Below are 18399 nucleotides of genomic sequence, written 5' to 3'. Positions count from 1 at the left end.
CCTGCATTCACCACTTCCAATGGCAGGTTGTTCCACATATGCACCACCCTCCTACTGAAGGGTTGCGGGGGGAGAGAGAGCTGGGCTTAGTGCCATAAGGGACTCCTCAAACAACATCATTACAGGATTAAAATAAAAAGGTTTCATTTTGGATCCAACATCAAAAGCATAATTGGTAACAGGCTGAAGGATTGTTGCAGCAATGGCCAATGACACCTTCAGCATTAACAAGTCTCCAGGACGTTGTAGATGGTACAGTTCCTGAAGTTAATTTGAAAGGAGGCATTGAAAAAGCTGGATCTTGTCCTGACATGGATAAGTAAACTGAATGATACAAACAAGTGTGGTTTCAATGCAATATTTAGATGAGATTAGATTCAATTTTATTGTCATTGTGCCGAGTACAGATACAAAGCCAATGAAATGCAGTTAGCATCTGACCAGAAATACAAAGAATAGTGTTATTTAGAAAATAACTGTGAATAAAAAGTAAGTGCTACAGTACACAAATATAAAAGTACTGAGATGGTACAACATGGATGCAATACTGCTTAGCGCTGTGATGAGAGGTTCAGCAGGGTCACAGCCTCAGGGCAAAAGCTCTTCCTGTGCCTGCTGGTGCGGGAGCGGAGGCTCCTGTAGCGCCTACCGGATGGGAGGAGAGTAAAAAGTCCATGGTTAGGGTGAGATGCATCCCTGATAATGCTTTTCGCTCTGCCCAGGCAGCCTTTATGATAGACGTTCTCAATGGTGGGCAACTGGGTGCTGATAATCCGCTGGGCAGTTTTCACCACACACTGGAGTGCTTTGCGGTCCGAAAGAGGACAATTGCCATACCACACTGAGATGCAGTTGGTGAGTATGCTCTCAATGGTACAGCGGTAAAAGTCCGTCAATGTCCTGGGACAGAGGTGAGCTTTCTTGATGCTCCGCAGGAAATAAAGGCGCTGTTGCGCCTTTTTGATCAGGATGGAGGAGTTCAGGGACCAGGTGAGATCCTGGGAAATGTGGACACCAAGGAATCTGAAGCTTGATAAACGCTCCGCTACAGCTCCGTTGATGTAGGTGGGGACGTGATTGTGGCTCCTGGCATTCCTGGAGTCCACAATAATTCCCTTGGTCTTCTGGGTGTTAAGGGCCAGGTTGTCGTCGGCACAACACGTGGTCAGGTGCTGGACCTCATCCCTGTAGGCCGTCTCGTCATCCCTTCTGATCAGGCCAACCACCGTGGTGTCATCTGGGAACTTGATTATGGAGTTAGAACCATGTACAGGAAAGCAGTCATAGGTGAAAAGGGAGTACAGAAGAGGGCTCAGCACACAGCCTTGAGGCACGCTGGTGTTCAGGGTGAGAGTGGAGGAGAAGGGGTTGTCTAACTTAACTGATTGGGATGTGTTAGTCGGAAAGTCCAAGGTCCAATTGCAGAGGGATGAGCTGATACCAAGCTGGCGAAGTTTGGCGATCTGCTTGGAGGGAATATTTCAAAGTACTGATTATACTACTCAAACTAACAATACGTCCCATTCCAGTTAATATATGAAACTACATTTCCAACAATAGAAACAGAAGACCTACAGCACAATACTGGCCCTTTGGCCCACAATGCTGTGCTGAACATGTACTTACTTTAGAAACTACCTAGGGTTACCTGCAGCCCTCTGTTTTGCTATGCTCCAGGTACCTATCCAGGAGTCTCTTAAAAGACCCTATTCATACTCGCCTCCACCACCATCGCCGGCAGCCTATCCCACACACTCACCACTCTCAGGGAAAAAAACTTATCCCTGACATCTCCTCTGTACCCTCTTCCAAGCACCTCAAAACTGTGCCCTCTCGTGTTGACCATCTCAGTCCTGGGAAAAAGCCTCTGACTATTCACACGATCAATACCTGTCATCATCTTATACACCTCTATCAGGTCACCTCTCATCCTCCACCGCTCCGAGGGGAAAAGGCTGAGTTCACTCAGCCTATTCTCATAAGGCATGCTCCCAATCCAGGCAACATCCTGGTAAATCTCCTCTGCACCCTTTCTATGGTTTCCACATCCTTCCTGTAGTGAGGTGACCAGAACTGAGCACAGCACTCCAAGTGGGGTCTGACCAGGGTCCTATATAGCTGTAACATTACCTCTCGGCTCCTAAACTCAATCCCATAGTTGATGAAGGCTAAGGTACCGTATGCCGCCTTAACTACACAGTCAATCTGTGCAGCAGCTTTGAGCGTCCTATGGACCCGGACCTCAAGATCCCTCTGATCCTCCACACTGCCAAGAGTCTTACCATTAACACTATATTCTGCCATCATATTTGACCCACCAAAATGAACCACCTCTCAGCCCAGTTTTGCATCCTATTGATGTCCCGCTGTAACCTCTGACAGCCCTCCACACTATCCACAATACTCCCAACCTTTGTGTCATCAGCAAATTTACTAACCCATCCCTCCTCTTCCTCATCCAGATCATTTATAAAAATTACGGAGAAGGGGTCCCAGAACAGATCCCTGAGGCACACCACTGGTCACCGACCTCCATGCAGAATATGACCTGTCTACAACCCCTCTTTGACTTCTGTGGGCAAGCCAATTCTGGATCCACAAAGCAAGGTCCCCTTGGATCCCATGCCTCCTTACTTTCTCAATAAGCCTTGCATGGGGTACCTTATCAAATACCTTGCTGAAATCCATATGCACTACATCTACTGCTCTACCTTCATCATTGTGTTTAGTCACATCCTCAAAAAATTCAATCGGGCTCGTAAGGCATGACCTGCCTTTGACAAAACCATGCTGACTATTCCTCATCATATGCCTCCGCAAATGCTGCCTCTCAAGAACCTTTCCATGAACTTACCAACCACTGAAGTAAGACTCACTGGTCTATAATTTCCTGGGCTATGTCTGCTCCCTTTCTTGAATAAGGGAACAACATCTGCAACTCTTCAATCCTCTGGAACCTGTCCCATCCTCACTGATGATGCAAAGATCATCGTCAGAGGCTCAGCAATCTCCTCCCTCGCCTCCCACAGTAGCCTGGGGTATATTTCGTCCTGTCCTGGAGACCTATCTAACTTGATGTTTTCCAAAAGCTCCAGCACATCCTCTTTCTTAATGTCTATATGCTCAAGCTTTTCAGTGCACTGTAAGTCATCCCTACAATCGCCAAGATCCTTTTCCATAGTGAATACTGAAGCAAAGTATTCATTAAGTACCTCTGCTATCTCCTCCGGTTCCATACACACTTTTCCATTGTCACACTTGATTGGTCCTATTCTCTCATGTCTTATCCTCTTGCTCTTCACATACTTGTAGAATGCCTTGGGGTTCTACAAACTCCGCCCCATCTAAACCCCTAGCTCTAGGGAGATGCTAATCAATATTTGGGAAATTAAAATCTCCCACCACAACAACCCTGTTACTATTACACCTTTCCAGAACCTGTCTCCCTATCTGCTTCTAGGTGTCCCTGTTACTATTGGGTGGTCTATAAAAAAGTAGAGTTATTGACCCCTTCCTGTTTCTAGCTTCCACCCACAGAGACGCAGTAGACAACCCCTCCATGACTTCCTCCTTTTCTGCAGCCGTGACACTATCTCTGATCAACAGTGCCACGCCCCCACCTCTCTTGCCTCCTTCCCTGTCCTTTCTGAAACATCTAAAGCCTGGTGCTGATCCATGCTCTAAAGCTCATCCACTTTACTCATAATACTCCTCACATTAAAATAGACACATCTCAAACCATTGGTCTGAGTGTATCTGTTCTCTATCACCTGCCTATCCTTCCTCTCGCACGATCTCCAAGCTTTCTCTATTTGTGAACCAACTGCCCCTTCCTCTGTCTCTTCAGTTCGGTTCCCACCCTCCAGCAATTCTAGTTTAAACTCTCCCCAATAGCCTTAGCAAACCTCTGTGCCAGGATATTGGTCCCCCTCAGATTCAAGTACAACCCATCCTTTTTGTACAGGTCGTGCATGCCCCAAAAGAGGTCCGAATGATCCAGAAATCTGAATCCCTGCCCCCGCTCCAATCCCTCAGCCACGCATTTATACTCCACCTCACTCTATTCCTATACTCACTGTCGCATAGCACAGGCAGTAATTCCGAGATGACTACCTTTGAGTTCCTGCTTTTCAATTTCCTTCCTAACTTCCTTGTAGTCTGTTTTCAGGACTTCCTCCATTTTCCTACCTATGCCATTGATACCAGTATGTACCACAGCCTCTGGCTGCTCACCTTCCCACTTCAGGGTATGGTAGACGCGATCAGAAACATCCCAGACCCTGGCACCTGGGAGGGAAGCTACCATCGGTGTTTCTTTCCTGAGTCTACAGAATCCCCTGTCTGACCCCCTAACTATAGAGTCCCCTACTACTGTTGCCTTCTTCCTTTTCCTACCCTTCTGAGCCACAGGGCCAGACTCTGGGCCAGAAGTGCGGCCACTGTTGCCTCTCCGATGTAGGCCATTCCCCCCTCCCCAACAGTACTCAAGCAGGAGTACTTATTGTCAAGGGGGTCAGCCACAGGGGTACTCTCTAGTATCTGACTCTTGCCCTTCCCTCTCCTGACTGTCACCCACTTATCTGTCTCCCGAGGCCCCGTGACTACTTGCCTATAGCTCCTCTCTATCACCTCCCAAAATGCAAGTACTTCCTCCCAAAACAGTCACAGCATTAAAAAAAATACAATTTCACAATTCTACCCCATTGAGGTCACAAAGTTAGTCCTCGGAAAAGGGAGATGACATTTCCCAACCATTCTCCTCAGAATGGTGGCAGTTGTAGGTGCCGGTACTAGGGACAAACTTACATTCAATGCTATAAATAAGCACGTATAAAAACATTTCCCTTCAGAAGTAGTTTGGGTTCAGTAATGAATTTTTCATTTATGAGTGTAATCAGCTCATTCCAAACACTAGTTGATCCAAGTTAGTGACAAAGGATCATTCTTTCCCTCCCACATGCCAGAACCATTGGTAATTAATCACAGTTCTTTTTCTCAAAATGTTCCTTTACACAACTAATTGTTCCAGATTCCTGGAAATCTTCAGTTGAAACTATCAAATAAATCCATTTCAGGTTGGACCGTACTCACAAAAGCTTAAAAATAATGAGCCTACAGCACAAGAGTTTGCAATCCATTTTTGATGTAGGTCACCTGAACCCCGGTTCCAGATAGGGGTTAGAAGCCAAAGCATTTTTTAAACTGAAAGCATCTGCACTGGATGAATGCCGTGACAGAACTTTTCCACCAACCACCGAGGACTCAGCTTCCTTGATATCCATTGCTCTCTTGTACAATTCTGCTGCCTTCTCAAAATTGGCTTCTTCATAGCTGTAATGGTGAAGACATTAATCCTTTAGCACTACTCTCTTGCAAAAGAATATCTGAAAATCACTTATTTGACACACTTTAGCAATGCAAATATACAAAACATACTCTGTTGTCAATCATATTTCAGCATCACACATTTCTCCCCTCCACATTGATCAGTACAACATAGGAACAGACAGGTCCTCCAGACCTTGATGTCGTGCCGCATTGATTAAGCTAACGGCACTTAAATCCATCAATCCTTTGTGCCTGCACATAGTTCAAATCCCTCCATTACTTATATTCACATACACTGGAAAATTGGGTTATTATTGACACGTGTTGAGGTACAGTGAAAAACTTTACCGGCAGACAATAAATTGCAGGGGCCATAATGAGTTAAGAGAACATCTTGCTATACAAGACAAGATGACATCTGTGCCTATCTAAGAGTCTGTTAAATGCTCCCCCTCACTAGTAAGCACGTTTCTATGGAAGGCTACCTCAAGGAGCCCCACCATCCCGGCCATGCTCTCTTCCTACTGCTACCATTGGGAGGGAGGTACAGAAGCCTTTGGTTCCACACCACCAGGAATTAGCCTTCAATCATTGGACTCCTGAACCAGTGTGGATAATTTCACTCATGTTCTCAGTATTAATTTTTTTTGTATTTGTAGTTTGTCTTCTTCTGCACATTGGTTGTTTGTCAGCCTTTCTTCGTGTACTATTGATTGTTGATTCTATTGTATTTCTTTGTCCTACTGTAAATGCCCGCCAGAAAATGAATCCCAGGCTAGTACATAGTGATATGTATACGTTCTTTCATAATAAATTTACTTCAAACTTTTAACATCGCTATCATTTTTGTCTCCACCACCACCATTCCAGATGTGCACCACTGCATATAAAAAAAACTACCTTATACAACTCCTTTAAACTTACTCCCTCTCACTTTAAACGCATGCCCTCTGGTATTAGACATTTTGATCCTAAAAAAATAATGGCTGTCTATTTATGCCTTGCATAACTTAATAAACTTCTACCAAGTTTCCCCTTAGCCTCCACTGCGCCAGGGAAAAGAACCCAGGTTTGTCTAACTTCCTTAAAGCAAATGTCCTCTAATCCCAGTAGCATCCTGGCAAGCCACATTTGCACATTTTTCTATAATAGGTTTACCAGAATTGCTGGGGGGTGGGAACCGAACTGAAGTGACGGAGAAAAGGGAGGTTGGCTCACAAATAGAGTAAGTTTGAAGACAGTGCAAAAGGGAGGATAGGCAGGTGATAGAGAAGGGACACACTCAGACTGATGGTTTAAGATATATCTATTTTAATGCGAGGAGTATTATGAATAAAGTGGATGAGCTTAGAGCGTGGATCAGTACTTGGAGCTATGATGTTGTGGCCATTACAGAGACTTAGATGGTGCAGGGGCAGGAATGGCTACTTCAAGTGCCAGGCTTTAGATATTTCAGAAAGAATGGGGAGGGAGGCAAAAGAGGTGGGGGTGTGGCACTGTTGATCAGAGATAGTGTCACGGCTGCAGAAAAGGAGGAAGCCATGGAGGGGTTGTCTATGGAGTCTCTATGGGTAGAAGTCAGGAATAGGAAGGGGTTAATAACTCTACTGTGTGTATTTTATAGACCACCCAATAGTAACGGTGACATTGAGGAGCAGATAGGGAGACAGATTCTGCAAAGGAGTAATAATAACAGGGTTGTTGTGGTGGGAGATTTTAATTTCCCAAATACTGATTGGCATTTCCCTAGAGTCAGGAGTTTAGATAGGGTAGAGTTTGTTAAGTGTGTCCAGGAAGGTTTCTTGACACAATATGTAGATAAGCCTACAAGAGGAGAGGCTGTACTTGATCTGGTATTGGAAAATGAACCTGGTCAGGTATCAAGTCTCTCAGTGGAAGAGCATTTTGGAAAAAGTGATCACAATTCTATCTCCTTTACCATAGTATTGGAGAGGGATAGGAACAGACAAGTTAGGGAAACGTTTAATTGGAGTAAGGGGAAATAAGAGGCTATCAGGCAGGAACTTGGAAGCATAAATTGGGAACAGATATTCTCAGTGAAATGTACGGAACAAATGTGACAAGTGTTCAGGGGCTATTTGCGTGGGGTTCTGTGTAGATACATTCCAATAAGACAGGGAAAGGATGGGAGCATACAGGAACCGTGGTGCACAAAGACTGTTCTAAATCCAGTCAAGAAAAAGAGAAGAGCTTACGAAAGGTTAAAAAAATTAGGTAATGATAGAGATCCAGAAGATTATAAGGCTAGCAGGAAGGAGCTTAAGAATGAAATTAGGAGAGCCAGAAGGGGCCAGGAGAAGGCCTTGGCGGACAGGATCAAGGAAAACCCCAAGGCATTCTCAAGTGTATGAAGAGCAAGAGGATAAGATGTGACAGAATAGGACCAATTAAGTGTGACAGTGGAAAAGTGTGTATGCAACCGGAGGAAATAGCAGAAGTACTTAATGAATACTTTACTTTAGTATTCACTATGGAAAAGGATCTTGGCGATTGGAGTCCTGACGAAGGGTCTCGGCCCGAAACAGCGACTGTATCTCTTCCTAGAGATGCTGCCTGGCCTGCTGCATTCACCAGCAACTTTTATGTGTGTTGCTTGGCGATTGTAGGATGACTTACAGCAGACTGAAAAGCTTGAGCATGTAGATATTAAGGAAGAGGATGCGATGATCTTTGCATCATCAATGGGGACAGGAGAAGTTCCGGAGGATTGAAGGGTTGTGGATGTTGTTCTTTCATACAAGAAAGGGAGTAGGGAGAGCCCAGGAAATTATTGAATTTTTGAGGATGTAACTAAACACATTGATGAAGGAAGAGTAGTAGGTGTAGTGTATACGGATTTCAGCAAGGCATTTGATAAGGTACCCCATTCAAGGCTTATTGAGAAAGTAAGGAGGCATGGGATCCAAGGGGACCTTGCTTTATGGATCCAGAATTGGCTTGCCCACGAAAGGCAAAGAGTGGTTGTAGATGGGTCATATTCTGCGTGGTGGTCAGTCACCAGTGGTGTGCCTCAGGGATCTGTTCTGGGACCATTACCCTTTGTGATTTTTATAAATGACCTGGATGAGGAAGTGGAAGGATGGGTTAGTAAATTTGCTGATGACACAAAGGTTGGGGGTGTTATGGATAGTGTGGAGGGCTGTCAGAGGTTACAGCGGGACACTGATAGGATGTAAAACTGGGTTGAGATGTGGCAGATGGAGTTCAACTCAGATAAGTGTGAGGTGGTTCATTGTGATGACAGAAAATAACATTAATGGTAAGACTCTTGGCAGTGTGGAGGATCAGAGGGATCTTGGGGTCTGAGTCCACAGGACACTCAAAGCTGCTGTGCAGGTTGACTCTGTGGTTAAGAAGGCATACGGTGCATTGGCCTTCATCAATCGTGGGATTGAGTTTAAGAGCCGAGAGGTAATGTTGCAGCTATATAGGACTCTGGTCAGACCCCACTTGGAGTACTGTGCTCAATTCCAGTCACCTCACTACAGGAAGGATGTGGAAACAATAGAAAGGGTGCAGAGGAGATTTACAAGAATGTTGCCTGGATTGGGGAGCATGCCTTATGAGAATAGGTTGTGTGAACTTGGCCTTTTCTCCTTGGAGCAACGGAGGATGAGAGGTGACCTGATAGAGGTGTACAAGATAATGAGAGGCATTGATCATGTGGATAGTCAGAGGCTTTCTCCCAGGGTTGAAATGGCTGGCACGAGAGGGCATAGTTTTAAGGTGCTTGGCAGTGGATACAGAGTAGAAGTCAGGGGTAGGCTTTTTTTATTACGCAGTTTTAAGGTAAGGACATGTTCGGCACAGCTTTGTGGGCCGAAGGGCCTGTATTGTGCTGTAGGTTTTCTATGTTTCTATGAATGCAAACTGTAGATGAAGCCAAACCATAGTTTTTTTTGAAACCGCAACATAACTTCCTGACCCTTGAGCTCAATGCTAAGACTAACAAATTAACATCTTCTGAGAATAAATGTTTGGTAGCTGTCAATACATAGTGGAGAGTCCAATACTGCTCAAATCAAACACCGTATTCTCAATTTCTCCTCAAGTTTTTGGACAAAACTTAATTTTAATGGATTGTATGTCAAAATGTGTTTTGCATACAAGTTTCAACTTCTTACGGAAAATGCATTGCATAATTGCTTAGGATCAACAAACCTTAACATGTTTTAAAAGTGTTTTTATAAAATGATGCATATAATGATTGAATCTCTTGTTCAGAAGCAAACTTGTCCTGTTATCATCCTTTTAAATATTCACAAATACCCACTGCACTGTGTTGCCACATTGTAAGCCACAGACACAGGAGGCACAGTGCAGAGTACAGATATCAATTCCCAACAGGAGCCGAGCAGGGTCACTGGACCACTTTCACACCACCCGCTACAGCTGAACAGTGGCTTTTGACACAACTTCAACAAGGCTTCCCAGATTCTTCTGGAGCAGAGACAAGCTGTGATGTGAGCCCAAGGGAGGGGGCATTTTTAAAGTAAGGAAAAAAATACACCAAAAAAAAAATATGATGCACTCACTTAATCCATTTACATTGGAACTGGCTATCAGTAAGACAAATGTAACAAATTGTGAGGGCTTATATAAACTGCTTGGGAATTAATAACTAAAATCAAAATGATAAAATTTTATGACTGTCTGATGCTGATTTGTTGATTTTTAAACATGGTTATTTGACAATAATTCTATTCTTTGAATTCTCCATGGCACTGCAACATATTCTATTCCAATATTTATCCAATTACCTTCTGAAAGTTAACAGAGAATCTGCCTCCACTACCCTTTCAGGCAGCGTTCCAGATCACAGTTCATGTGCATAAAAGCTTCCCTTCTCACTTCTGCTGTTATCTTCTAGTCGACAACAGAGATCAACAGTTAATCTAGATTACAACAGCAGAGGTCATTTACTGTTCTTCCATTCAACCCCATTCCCTCCCAACAGCTTGTCTCTAAAAAGAGACACAAAATGTGTATATTGCTCATTATGAACATTAAACCAGGAGCCCCGACCACCAGCTCCAGCCAACTGCATTCTGTAAAACTACAGTCAGAGCATACTGTATTACAAAATATTTTTCAAGCATCTGCAAGGTAGCTTGGTGAAATTCCATGGACTCCTGGTGCAGAGACATCACAAGGAAACCGTTCACTAAGACTGGACTCTGTACTGATGTTCCCTACTTTACCTTAGCAATGCTAAATTCTTTAGCGTCTCTCCCACCCGAGGATGACAACGACCCAAGCTGTCCTCATAGATCTTCAGAGCACGGTCATACAGTGGTAATGCTTCCGTGTGATTTTTCTGTGGAATAAACATTTATAGCTATAAGAATTTTACCAGGGATCAAAGAGCAACATTGATTGAAAAACAATACACACTTGTTCTGCATCTCACAAAGACTGAAATATACTTTGCCAATCTTTTTCTCTTCCCAGAATTAGCCACTGGCACAAGATGAGTTCAACCAATTAGTGTCATGTAGATTAGCTAGTTCACAGTGAATGACAAGAACCATCACAGGCAGCTGGCTCACTGCACCAGAATTACAGAATCACTGTCAAACCCATTGCAAACAGCAATTTGCTCACTCACACCTGTTCAGGACAGCTAGGGAGTCCTTGCCCACACACTGAGAATTAACATACTGCTTACATTTTGAAAACTTGTACAAGTTTATCCTGCAATTTCAGTGGAAAATAATTTAATAGGTTTAACCTTTTACAACTGGAACCTCACGTTCTAATCCCATGCTGGTGTATCATCACGCCTTCAATATGGTTACCCTATGGTGCTTATTTTTTTAATAAATGAGTGCCTTGTGTTTTGTTGTTAAACAATCCTATCCACAACATGAAGGCTGCAGTACTTTCTGGTACAGATTTGCTCCAATGTGGGTTCAGGAATATCACAAGCCTGTCCTAATTCTACATCTGGCCAGCACTGGAAACCCACCCACAATGCTACTTCCTGATCAGGAAACGTGAAACATTTTGGGATGTGTTCTGCACATTCCAGACATGCATTCCAGCTAAACCTCCTTGTTCTGGTCAGTGTACGTACCTTCAGCTTCTGCCCAACCCACTCCCACAGTAACAGAGATATTCAGCTCTCTGCCATTTTATTCTGTGAGGGGTGAATTGCGTGTAATGAACTTACTCCTGAAAAATTAATCAAAACATCCAACATATTGCAACTCAAAAAAATGTTCATTTCAGAGTAGAATTTAATTCAAAACTACACCTAATGCCTGAAGGTCAGTCTTTCAAGTTGTCCCCTGGTGTGTCCAGTGTTCTTGGTGTCAGCTTCAAGGTCCTTTCATTCTACTCCACTTACTTGAACTTTAAGTAGCACTGTAAATTCTAAATTTCTGTGAAACCTTTTTTTGATAAAGACTATTAAATGATTTATCACCTACCAGCTGACAATACAGCACAGCCAGATTCACCAGGGCAGTTGCAACACTTGGGTGTTTTGGACCAAAGGATTTTTGGCGAATTTCAACAGCCAGCTGACATAATGGAACAGCTTTCTCCAATTTTCCCTGAAATTCAAACAAAAAAATAGTTGAAAATAGCAGGCCAGGCCAGAAAATATCCATGGAGAAAGAAACAGTTAGGCAAAGACCTTTGCACAAGAAGCAGAAATGGTGGAGATGCACGGAATAGTGAAGTGCAAGTGTACATGGTAGGGCACTGAAAACCTGTGCCAACCAACGGGCGAGAGTGTTCAAGGACACTTTCAGTTTCTCACTGCTGTAGTCGGAGGCTCTCACCTACTTCGAGAGGGTGACAATCAAGCTAGTGCCCAAGAGGAGCAGATTGAGCTGGCTCACTGACTCGGCCAGTTGCACTCACATGTCAAAGTTGCTGGTGAACGCAGCAGGCCAGGCAGCATCTCTAGGAAGAGGTGCAGTCGACGTTTCAGGCCGAGACCCTTCGTCAGGACAGTCCTGACGAAGGGTCTCGGCCTGAAACGTCGACTGCACCTCTTCCTAGAGATGCTGCCTGGCCTGCTGCGTTCACCAGCAACTTTGATGTGTGTTGCTTGAATTTCCAGCACCTGCAGAATTCCTGTTGTTTGCACTCACATGTACTGTGAAGTGCTTTGAGAGGTTGGACCTGTCCAAGGACATGGACCCGCTGCAATTGCCTATCACTGCAATAGGTCCAGAGCAAACGCAATCTTGTTCCTCTAGACTTTAGGTTAGTTAGTCAAGCCGCAAGCAGTAACCCACCAGAGTCCTCTGTCTTATGTCAGTCTTTCAAGTTTTCCCCTGGTGTAGCCCATCTCTTGGGAGTCAGTTTCAGGTGTTCTTTGGCCAGCCTTTCTTCTAAAAGGTTGACTGGTTCTATGGCTTCCAGACTTCCAGCTTTCACAACTTCACATGTCTTCTAGGTGAAGAATCTTCTTGTCTCAGGGATAAAGTTCTTTAGAGCTTCTGTTGGTGTTTCTGCAGCACAAGAGTTTTATAGGATGGGGTTGCTAGCCCCATGCCCAACTCCCCCACCCTTTCATACCCAGGCTTGGGACTGTCCGTGGCGGTTATCCAAGAGCTGTGCTCTCAGGTTATAGATATCTCTGCATTTACCAACATTTACCCTCTCGCTACACATCATTTTGTGCATACCTATATTATCAATTCACCTCCCTCTGTTCCACAAAAAAAATACACCCTATGCAGTCTCTCCTCATCAGTAAGACACACCATCCAAGGAAATAGGAACAGAAGTAGGCCATTTGGCCCATCGAACCTTCTCCACCATTCAAAACAATCATGGCTGATCTGGATGTGGATTCAGCTCCACCTGTCTAACCTGTCCTCATAACTCTAAACAAACACCCCTGCTATGCAGAATGCTAACTGTGCCTTAAATATATTTAATGAGGTAGCATCTACTGCTTCCCTGGACAGAAAATACCACAAAAAATCATAGAAGTAGAAACATAGAAAACCTACATCTCAATACAGGCACTTCGACCCACAAAGCTGTGCCAAACGTGTCCTTTCCTTAGAACTTCCCAGGCTTACCCATAGCCCTCTATTTTTCTGAGTTCCATATACCTGTCCAGGAATCTCTTAAAAGACCCTATTGTTTCCACCTCCACCACAGTCGCTGGCAGCCTATTCCATGCACTCACCATTCTCTGTGTAAAAAAACTTACCCTTGATATCTCCTCTGTACCTACTTCCAAAACTATGCACTCTCATGCTAGCCATTTCAGCCCTGGGAAAAAGCCTCTGACTATCCACACGATCAATGCCTCTCATTACCTTGTACACCTTTATCAGGTCACCTCTCATCCTCCATCGCTCCAAGGAGAAAAGGCCAAGTTCACTCAACCTATTCTCATAGGGCATGCTCCCCAATCCAGGCAACATCCTTGTAAATCTCCTCTGCACCCTTTCTATGGTTTCCACGTCCTTCCTGTAGTGAGGTGACCAGAATTGAGCACAGTACTCCAAGTGAAGTCTGACCAGGATCCAAAAGAGCTGCAACATTACCTCTCGGCTCTTAAACTCAATCCCACGGTTGATGAAGGCCAATGCACCCCGTTTGCCTTCTTAACCACAGTCAACCGGCACAGCAGCTTCCAGTGTCCTATGGACTCGGACTCTAAGATCCCTCTGATCCTCCACACTACCAAGAGTCTTACCATTAATGCTATTTTCTGCCATCATATTTGACCTATCAAAATGAACCACCTCACTCTTACCTAGGTTGAACTCCATCTGCCACTTCTCAGCCCAGTTTTGCATCCTATCAATGTCCCACGGTAACCTCTGACAGCCCTCCACACTATCCACAACACCCCAACCTTTGTGTTATCAGCAAATTTACTAACCCATCCCTCCACTTCCTCATCCAGGTCATTTATAAAAATCACAAAGAGTAGGGGTCCCAGAATGGGTCCCTGAGGCACACCACTGGTCACCCACCTCCATGCAGAATATGACCTGTCTACAACCATTCTTTGCCTTCTGTGGGAAAGCCAGTTCTGGATCCACAAAGTAATATCCCCTTGGATCCCATGCCTCCTTACTTTCTCAATAAGCCTTGCATGGGGTACTTTATCAAATGCCTTGCTGATATACATATACACATCATCTACGGCTCTACCTTCATCAATGTGTTTAGTTGCATCCTCAAAAAATTCAATCAGGCTCGTAAGGCACGACCTGCCTTTCACAAAGCCATGCTGACTATTCCTAATCATATTATGCCTCTCCAAATATTGATAAATACTGCCCCTCAGGATCTTCTCCATCAACTTACCAACCACTGAAGTCTCACTGGTCTATAATTTCCTGGGCTAACTCTACTCCCTTTCTTGAATAAGGGAACAACATCCGCAACACTCCAATCCCTCAGAACCTCTCCCGTCCTCATTGATGATGCAAAGATCATCACCAAGGACTCAGCGATCTCCTCCCTCGCTTCCCACAGTAGCCTGGGGTATATCTCATCTGGTTCCAGTGACTATCCAACTTGATGCTTTCCAAAAGCTCCAACACATCCTCTTCCTTAATATCTACATGCTCAAGCTTTTCAGTCCACTGCAAGTCTTCCCTACAATCACCAAGATCCTTTGCCGTAGTGAATACAGAAGCAAAGTATTCATTAAGTACCTCTGCTATCTCCTCCAGTTCCATACACGCTTTCCCACCGTCACACTTGATTGGTCCTATTCTCTCACGTCTTATCCTCTTGCTCTTCACACATTTGTAGAATGCCTTGGGGTTTTCTTTAATCCTGTCTGCCAAGGCCTTCTCATGGCCCCTTCTGGCTCTCCTAATTTCATTTTTATGTTCCTTCCTTCTAAATCTCTATCACTACCTAGTTTTTTGAACCTTTCATAAGCTCTTCTTTTCTTCTTTAAATTTACAACAGCCTTGGTACACCACAGTTCCTGTACCCTACCATCCTTTCCCTGTCTCATTGGAACGTACCTATGCAGAACCCCACGCAAATATTCCCTGAACATTTGTCACATTTCTTCCATACGTTTCGCTGAGAATATCTGTTTCCAACTTATGCTTCCAAATTCCTTTCCAATAGCCTCATATTTCCCCTCACTCCAATTAAACGTTTTCCTAACTTGTCTGTTCCTATCCCTCTCCAATGCTATGGTAAAGGAGATAGAATTGTGATCACTATCTCCAAAATGCTCTCCCACTGAGAGACCTGACACCTGACCAGGTTCATTTCCTAATACCAGATCAAGTACAGCCTCTCCTCTTGTAGGCTTATCTACAAATCATGTCAAGAAACCTTCCTGAACACACCTAACAAACTCAACCCCATCTAAACCCCTAACTCTAGGGAGATGCCAAACAATATTTGGGAAATTAAAATCTCCCACAACAACCCTGTTATTTGTTGCACCTTTGCAGAATTTGTCTCCTTATCTGCTCCTCAATCGCCCTGTTACTATTGGGTGGTCTATAAAAAAAACACCCAGTAGAGTTATTGACCCCTTCCTATTCCTAACTTCCACCCACAGAGACTCCATAGACAACCCCTCCATGACTTCCTCCTTTTCTGCAGCCGTGACACTATCTCTGATCAACAGTGCCATGCCCCCACCTCTTTTGCCTCCCTCCCTGTTCCTTCTGAAACATCTAAAGCCTGGCACTTGAAGTAGCCATTCCTGCCCATGCACCATCCAAATCGCTGTAATTGCCACAACATCATAGTTCTAAGTGCTGATCCACGCTCTAAGCTCACCCACTTTGCTCATAATACTCCTTGCATTAAAATACACATCTCAAACCATCGGACTGAGTGTGTCCCTTCTCTATCACCTGCCTATCCTCCCTCTCGCACTGTCTCCAAGTTTTCTCTATTTGTGAGCCAACCTCTCTTTCCTCCATCACTTCAGTTCGGTTCCCAGCCCCTAGCAATTTTAGTTTAAACTCTCCCCAACAGCCTTTGCAAACCTCCGTGCCAGGATAATGGTCCCCCTGGGATTCAACTGCAATCTGACCTTTTTGTACAGGTCACACCTGCCCCAAAAGAGGTCCCAATGATCCAGAAATCTGAATCCCTGCCCCCTGCTCCAATCCCTCAGCCACGCATTTATCCTCCACCTCACTCTATTCCTATACCTCACTGTCACATGGCACAGGCAGTAATCCCAAGATTACTACCTTTGAAGTCCTGCTTTTCAACTTCCTTCCTAACTCCCTGTAGTCTGTTTTCAGGACCTCCTCCCTTTTCCTACCTATGTCATTGGAACCATGACCCCTGGCTATTCTCCTTCCCACTTCAAGATATCGTGGAAACAATCAGAAACATCCCGGACCCTGGCTCCTGGGAGGCAAACTACCATCCTCGTTTCTTTCCTGCATCCACAGAATCGCCTGTCTGACCCCCTAACTATACAGTCCTCTATCACTGCTGCCATTCTCTTCCTTTCCCTACCCTTCTGAGCCACAGGGCCAGACTCTGTGCCAGAGGCGTGACCACTGTTGCTTTCCCCAGGTCGGCCGTCTCCCCAACAGTACTCAAACAGGAGTATATATTGTTAAGGGAGACAGCCACTGGGGTACTCTCTAGCATCTGCCTCTTACCCTTCCCTCTCCTGACTGTTACCCACTTAACTGTCTCCCCAGGCCCCGGAGTCACTACCTACCTACAGCTCCACTCCATCACATCCTCACTCTCCCTGACCAGACGAAGGTCATCGAGCTGCATCTCCAGTTCCCTAATACCGTTCCTAAGAAGCTGCAGCTTGATGCACCTGGTGCAGATGTGGCCATCCGGGAGGCTGGGAGTCTCCAGGACTTCCCAAATCTGACACCGAGAACAGAAAACTGGCCTCACACACATACTTCCTGTCTGTATTCTACTCAGGCAACCTACCTCGCCTCGATCCTGCTATTGCTGAAGCCCCGTTGAGCCAAAGGCTTCCTACTCTGTCTCCCTCTACTCCGACGCCCACTGTATAAATTTGTCTTCTTTTTAAACTCTTCTCGCTGTTCTCACTGGCTGACCTCCACGTGCTTGCGCAGTTGTGCCTCGTTCAAACCGATGAAAAAATACTCTTTCTTCTCATCCATGTCCTAAATTTATTCCTCTGAATCTTAAAAGATATGGCCCCTCATTTTCATGATTTTATATGCCCTCTCAATTCTTCTGAATTCCAGTGAGCATAGTCTCAATCTTTCCTCATCTCCAGAATCAACCTGGTGAATCTCTTCTACAATACCTCCAAAGCCAGTATGCCTTTCCTGCAGGAAGGAGACCAGAACTGTATGCAGTATTCCAGATGAGGCCTCACCAGTACCCTGATCAGTGACAGCATAACCACTTTGCTCTTAAATTCAATCTCATCAGGCAGGTTTGAAATCACTGGCATGTGCTATAAAATGCATTGTTATGCAGCAGATTGCAATACATAATAAAAAATTGAATTACAGTAAATTTATATATACTTAAACATTGAACTAAATAGATAGTGCAAAAAAAGGAATAATAAATAGTGCCGAAGGGTTCAATGTCCATTTAGGAAACGGATGGCAGAGGGGAAGAAGCTGTTCCTAAATCGCTGAGTGTGTGCCTTCAGGCTTCTGTACCTCCTTTTTGATGACAGCAATGAGAAGAGGACATGTCCTGAGTGACTGGGGCCCTTAATGATGGATGCTCTCTTGCATTGATGGCCAATATTCCACTTCCCTTCTTGATAACCTTCTGCAGTTCATGCACAAACACTCCCACATGTATAGATGTGGCTGAACCAATGTTTTACAAAGAAACTCAGAATCAGGTTTCATATCACTGGGATATGTCATAAAATTTGTTGTTTTGCAACAGCAGTACATTACAATACATAATTAAAACTATAAACTACAATAAACCCCAAGGCATTGTACAAGTATGTGAAGAACAAGAGGATAAGACGCAAGAGAATAGGACCAATCAAATGTGACAGTGGAAAACTGTGTATGGAACCGGAGAAGAGAGCAGAGGTACTTAATGAATACCTTGCTTCAGTATTCACTACTGTTACGAACCCACAGGTTTTGTTTACTG

General features: G+C 44.4%; 1 protein-coding gene across 3 annotated transcripts in view; it reads right to left on the bottom strand.

Moving 5' to 3' along the window:
• Nucleotides 1–1360: 1360 nt before the first annotated feature.
• The window catches only part of nphp3 (nephronophthisis 3), a 157289-nt gene continuing 140250 nt past the window's right edge, over nt 1361–18399 (bottom strand). For 2 of the 3 annotated variants that reach the window (XM_072283766.1, XM_072283764.1), the window contains 4 exons: nt 11781–11906; nt 10551–10666; nt 5155–5331; nt 1361–1463 (listed from right to left, as the gene is read on the bottom strand). In XM_072283766.1, coding sequence (XP_072139867.1) covers nt 1373–1463; nt 5155–5331; nt 10551–10666; nt 11781–11906 — 510 coding nt within the window. In that variant the 3' untranslated portion in view covers nt 1361–1372. Of the gene's footprint in view, nt 5332–10550; nt 10667–11780; nt 11907–18399 lie in introns of all 3 variants that reach the window. The other variant, XM_072283765.1, reaches the window with a different exon arrangement.

The sequence above is a fragment of the Mobula birostris genome, chromosome 19, assembly GCF_030028105.1.
Source record: "Mobula birostris isolate sMobBir1 chromosome 19, sMobBir1.hap1, whole genome shotgun sequence".
NCBI lineage: Eukaryota > Metazoa > Chordata > Chondrichthyes > Myliobatiformes > Myliobatidae > Mobula > Mobula birostris.
This window is presented reverse-complemented; position numbering and strand designations above follow the sequence as displayed.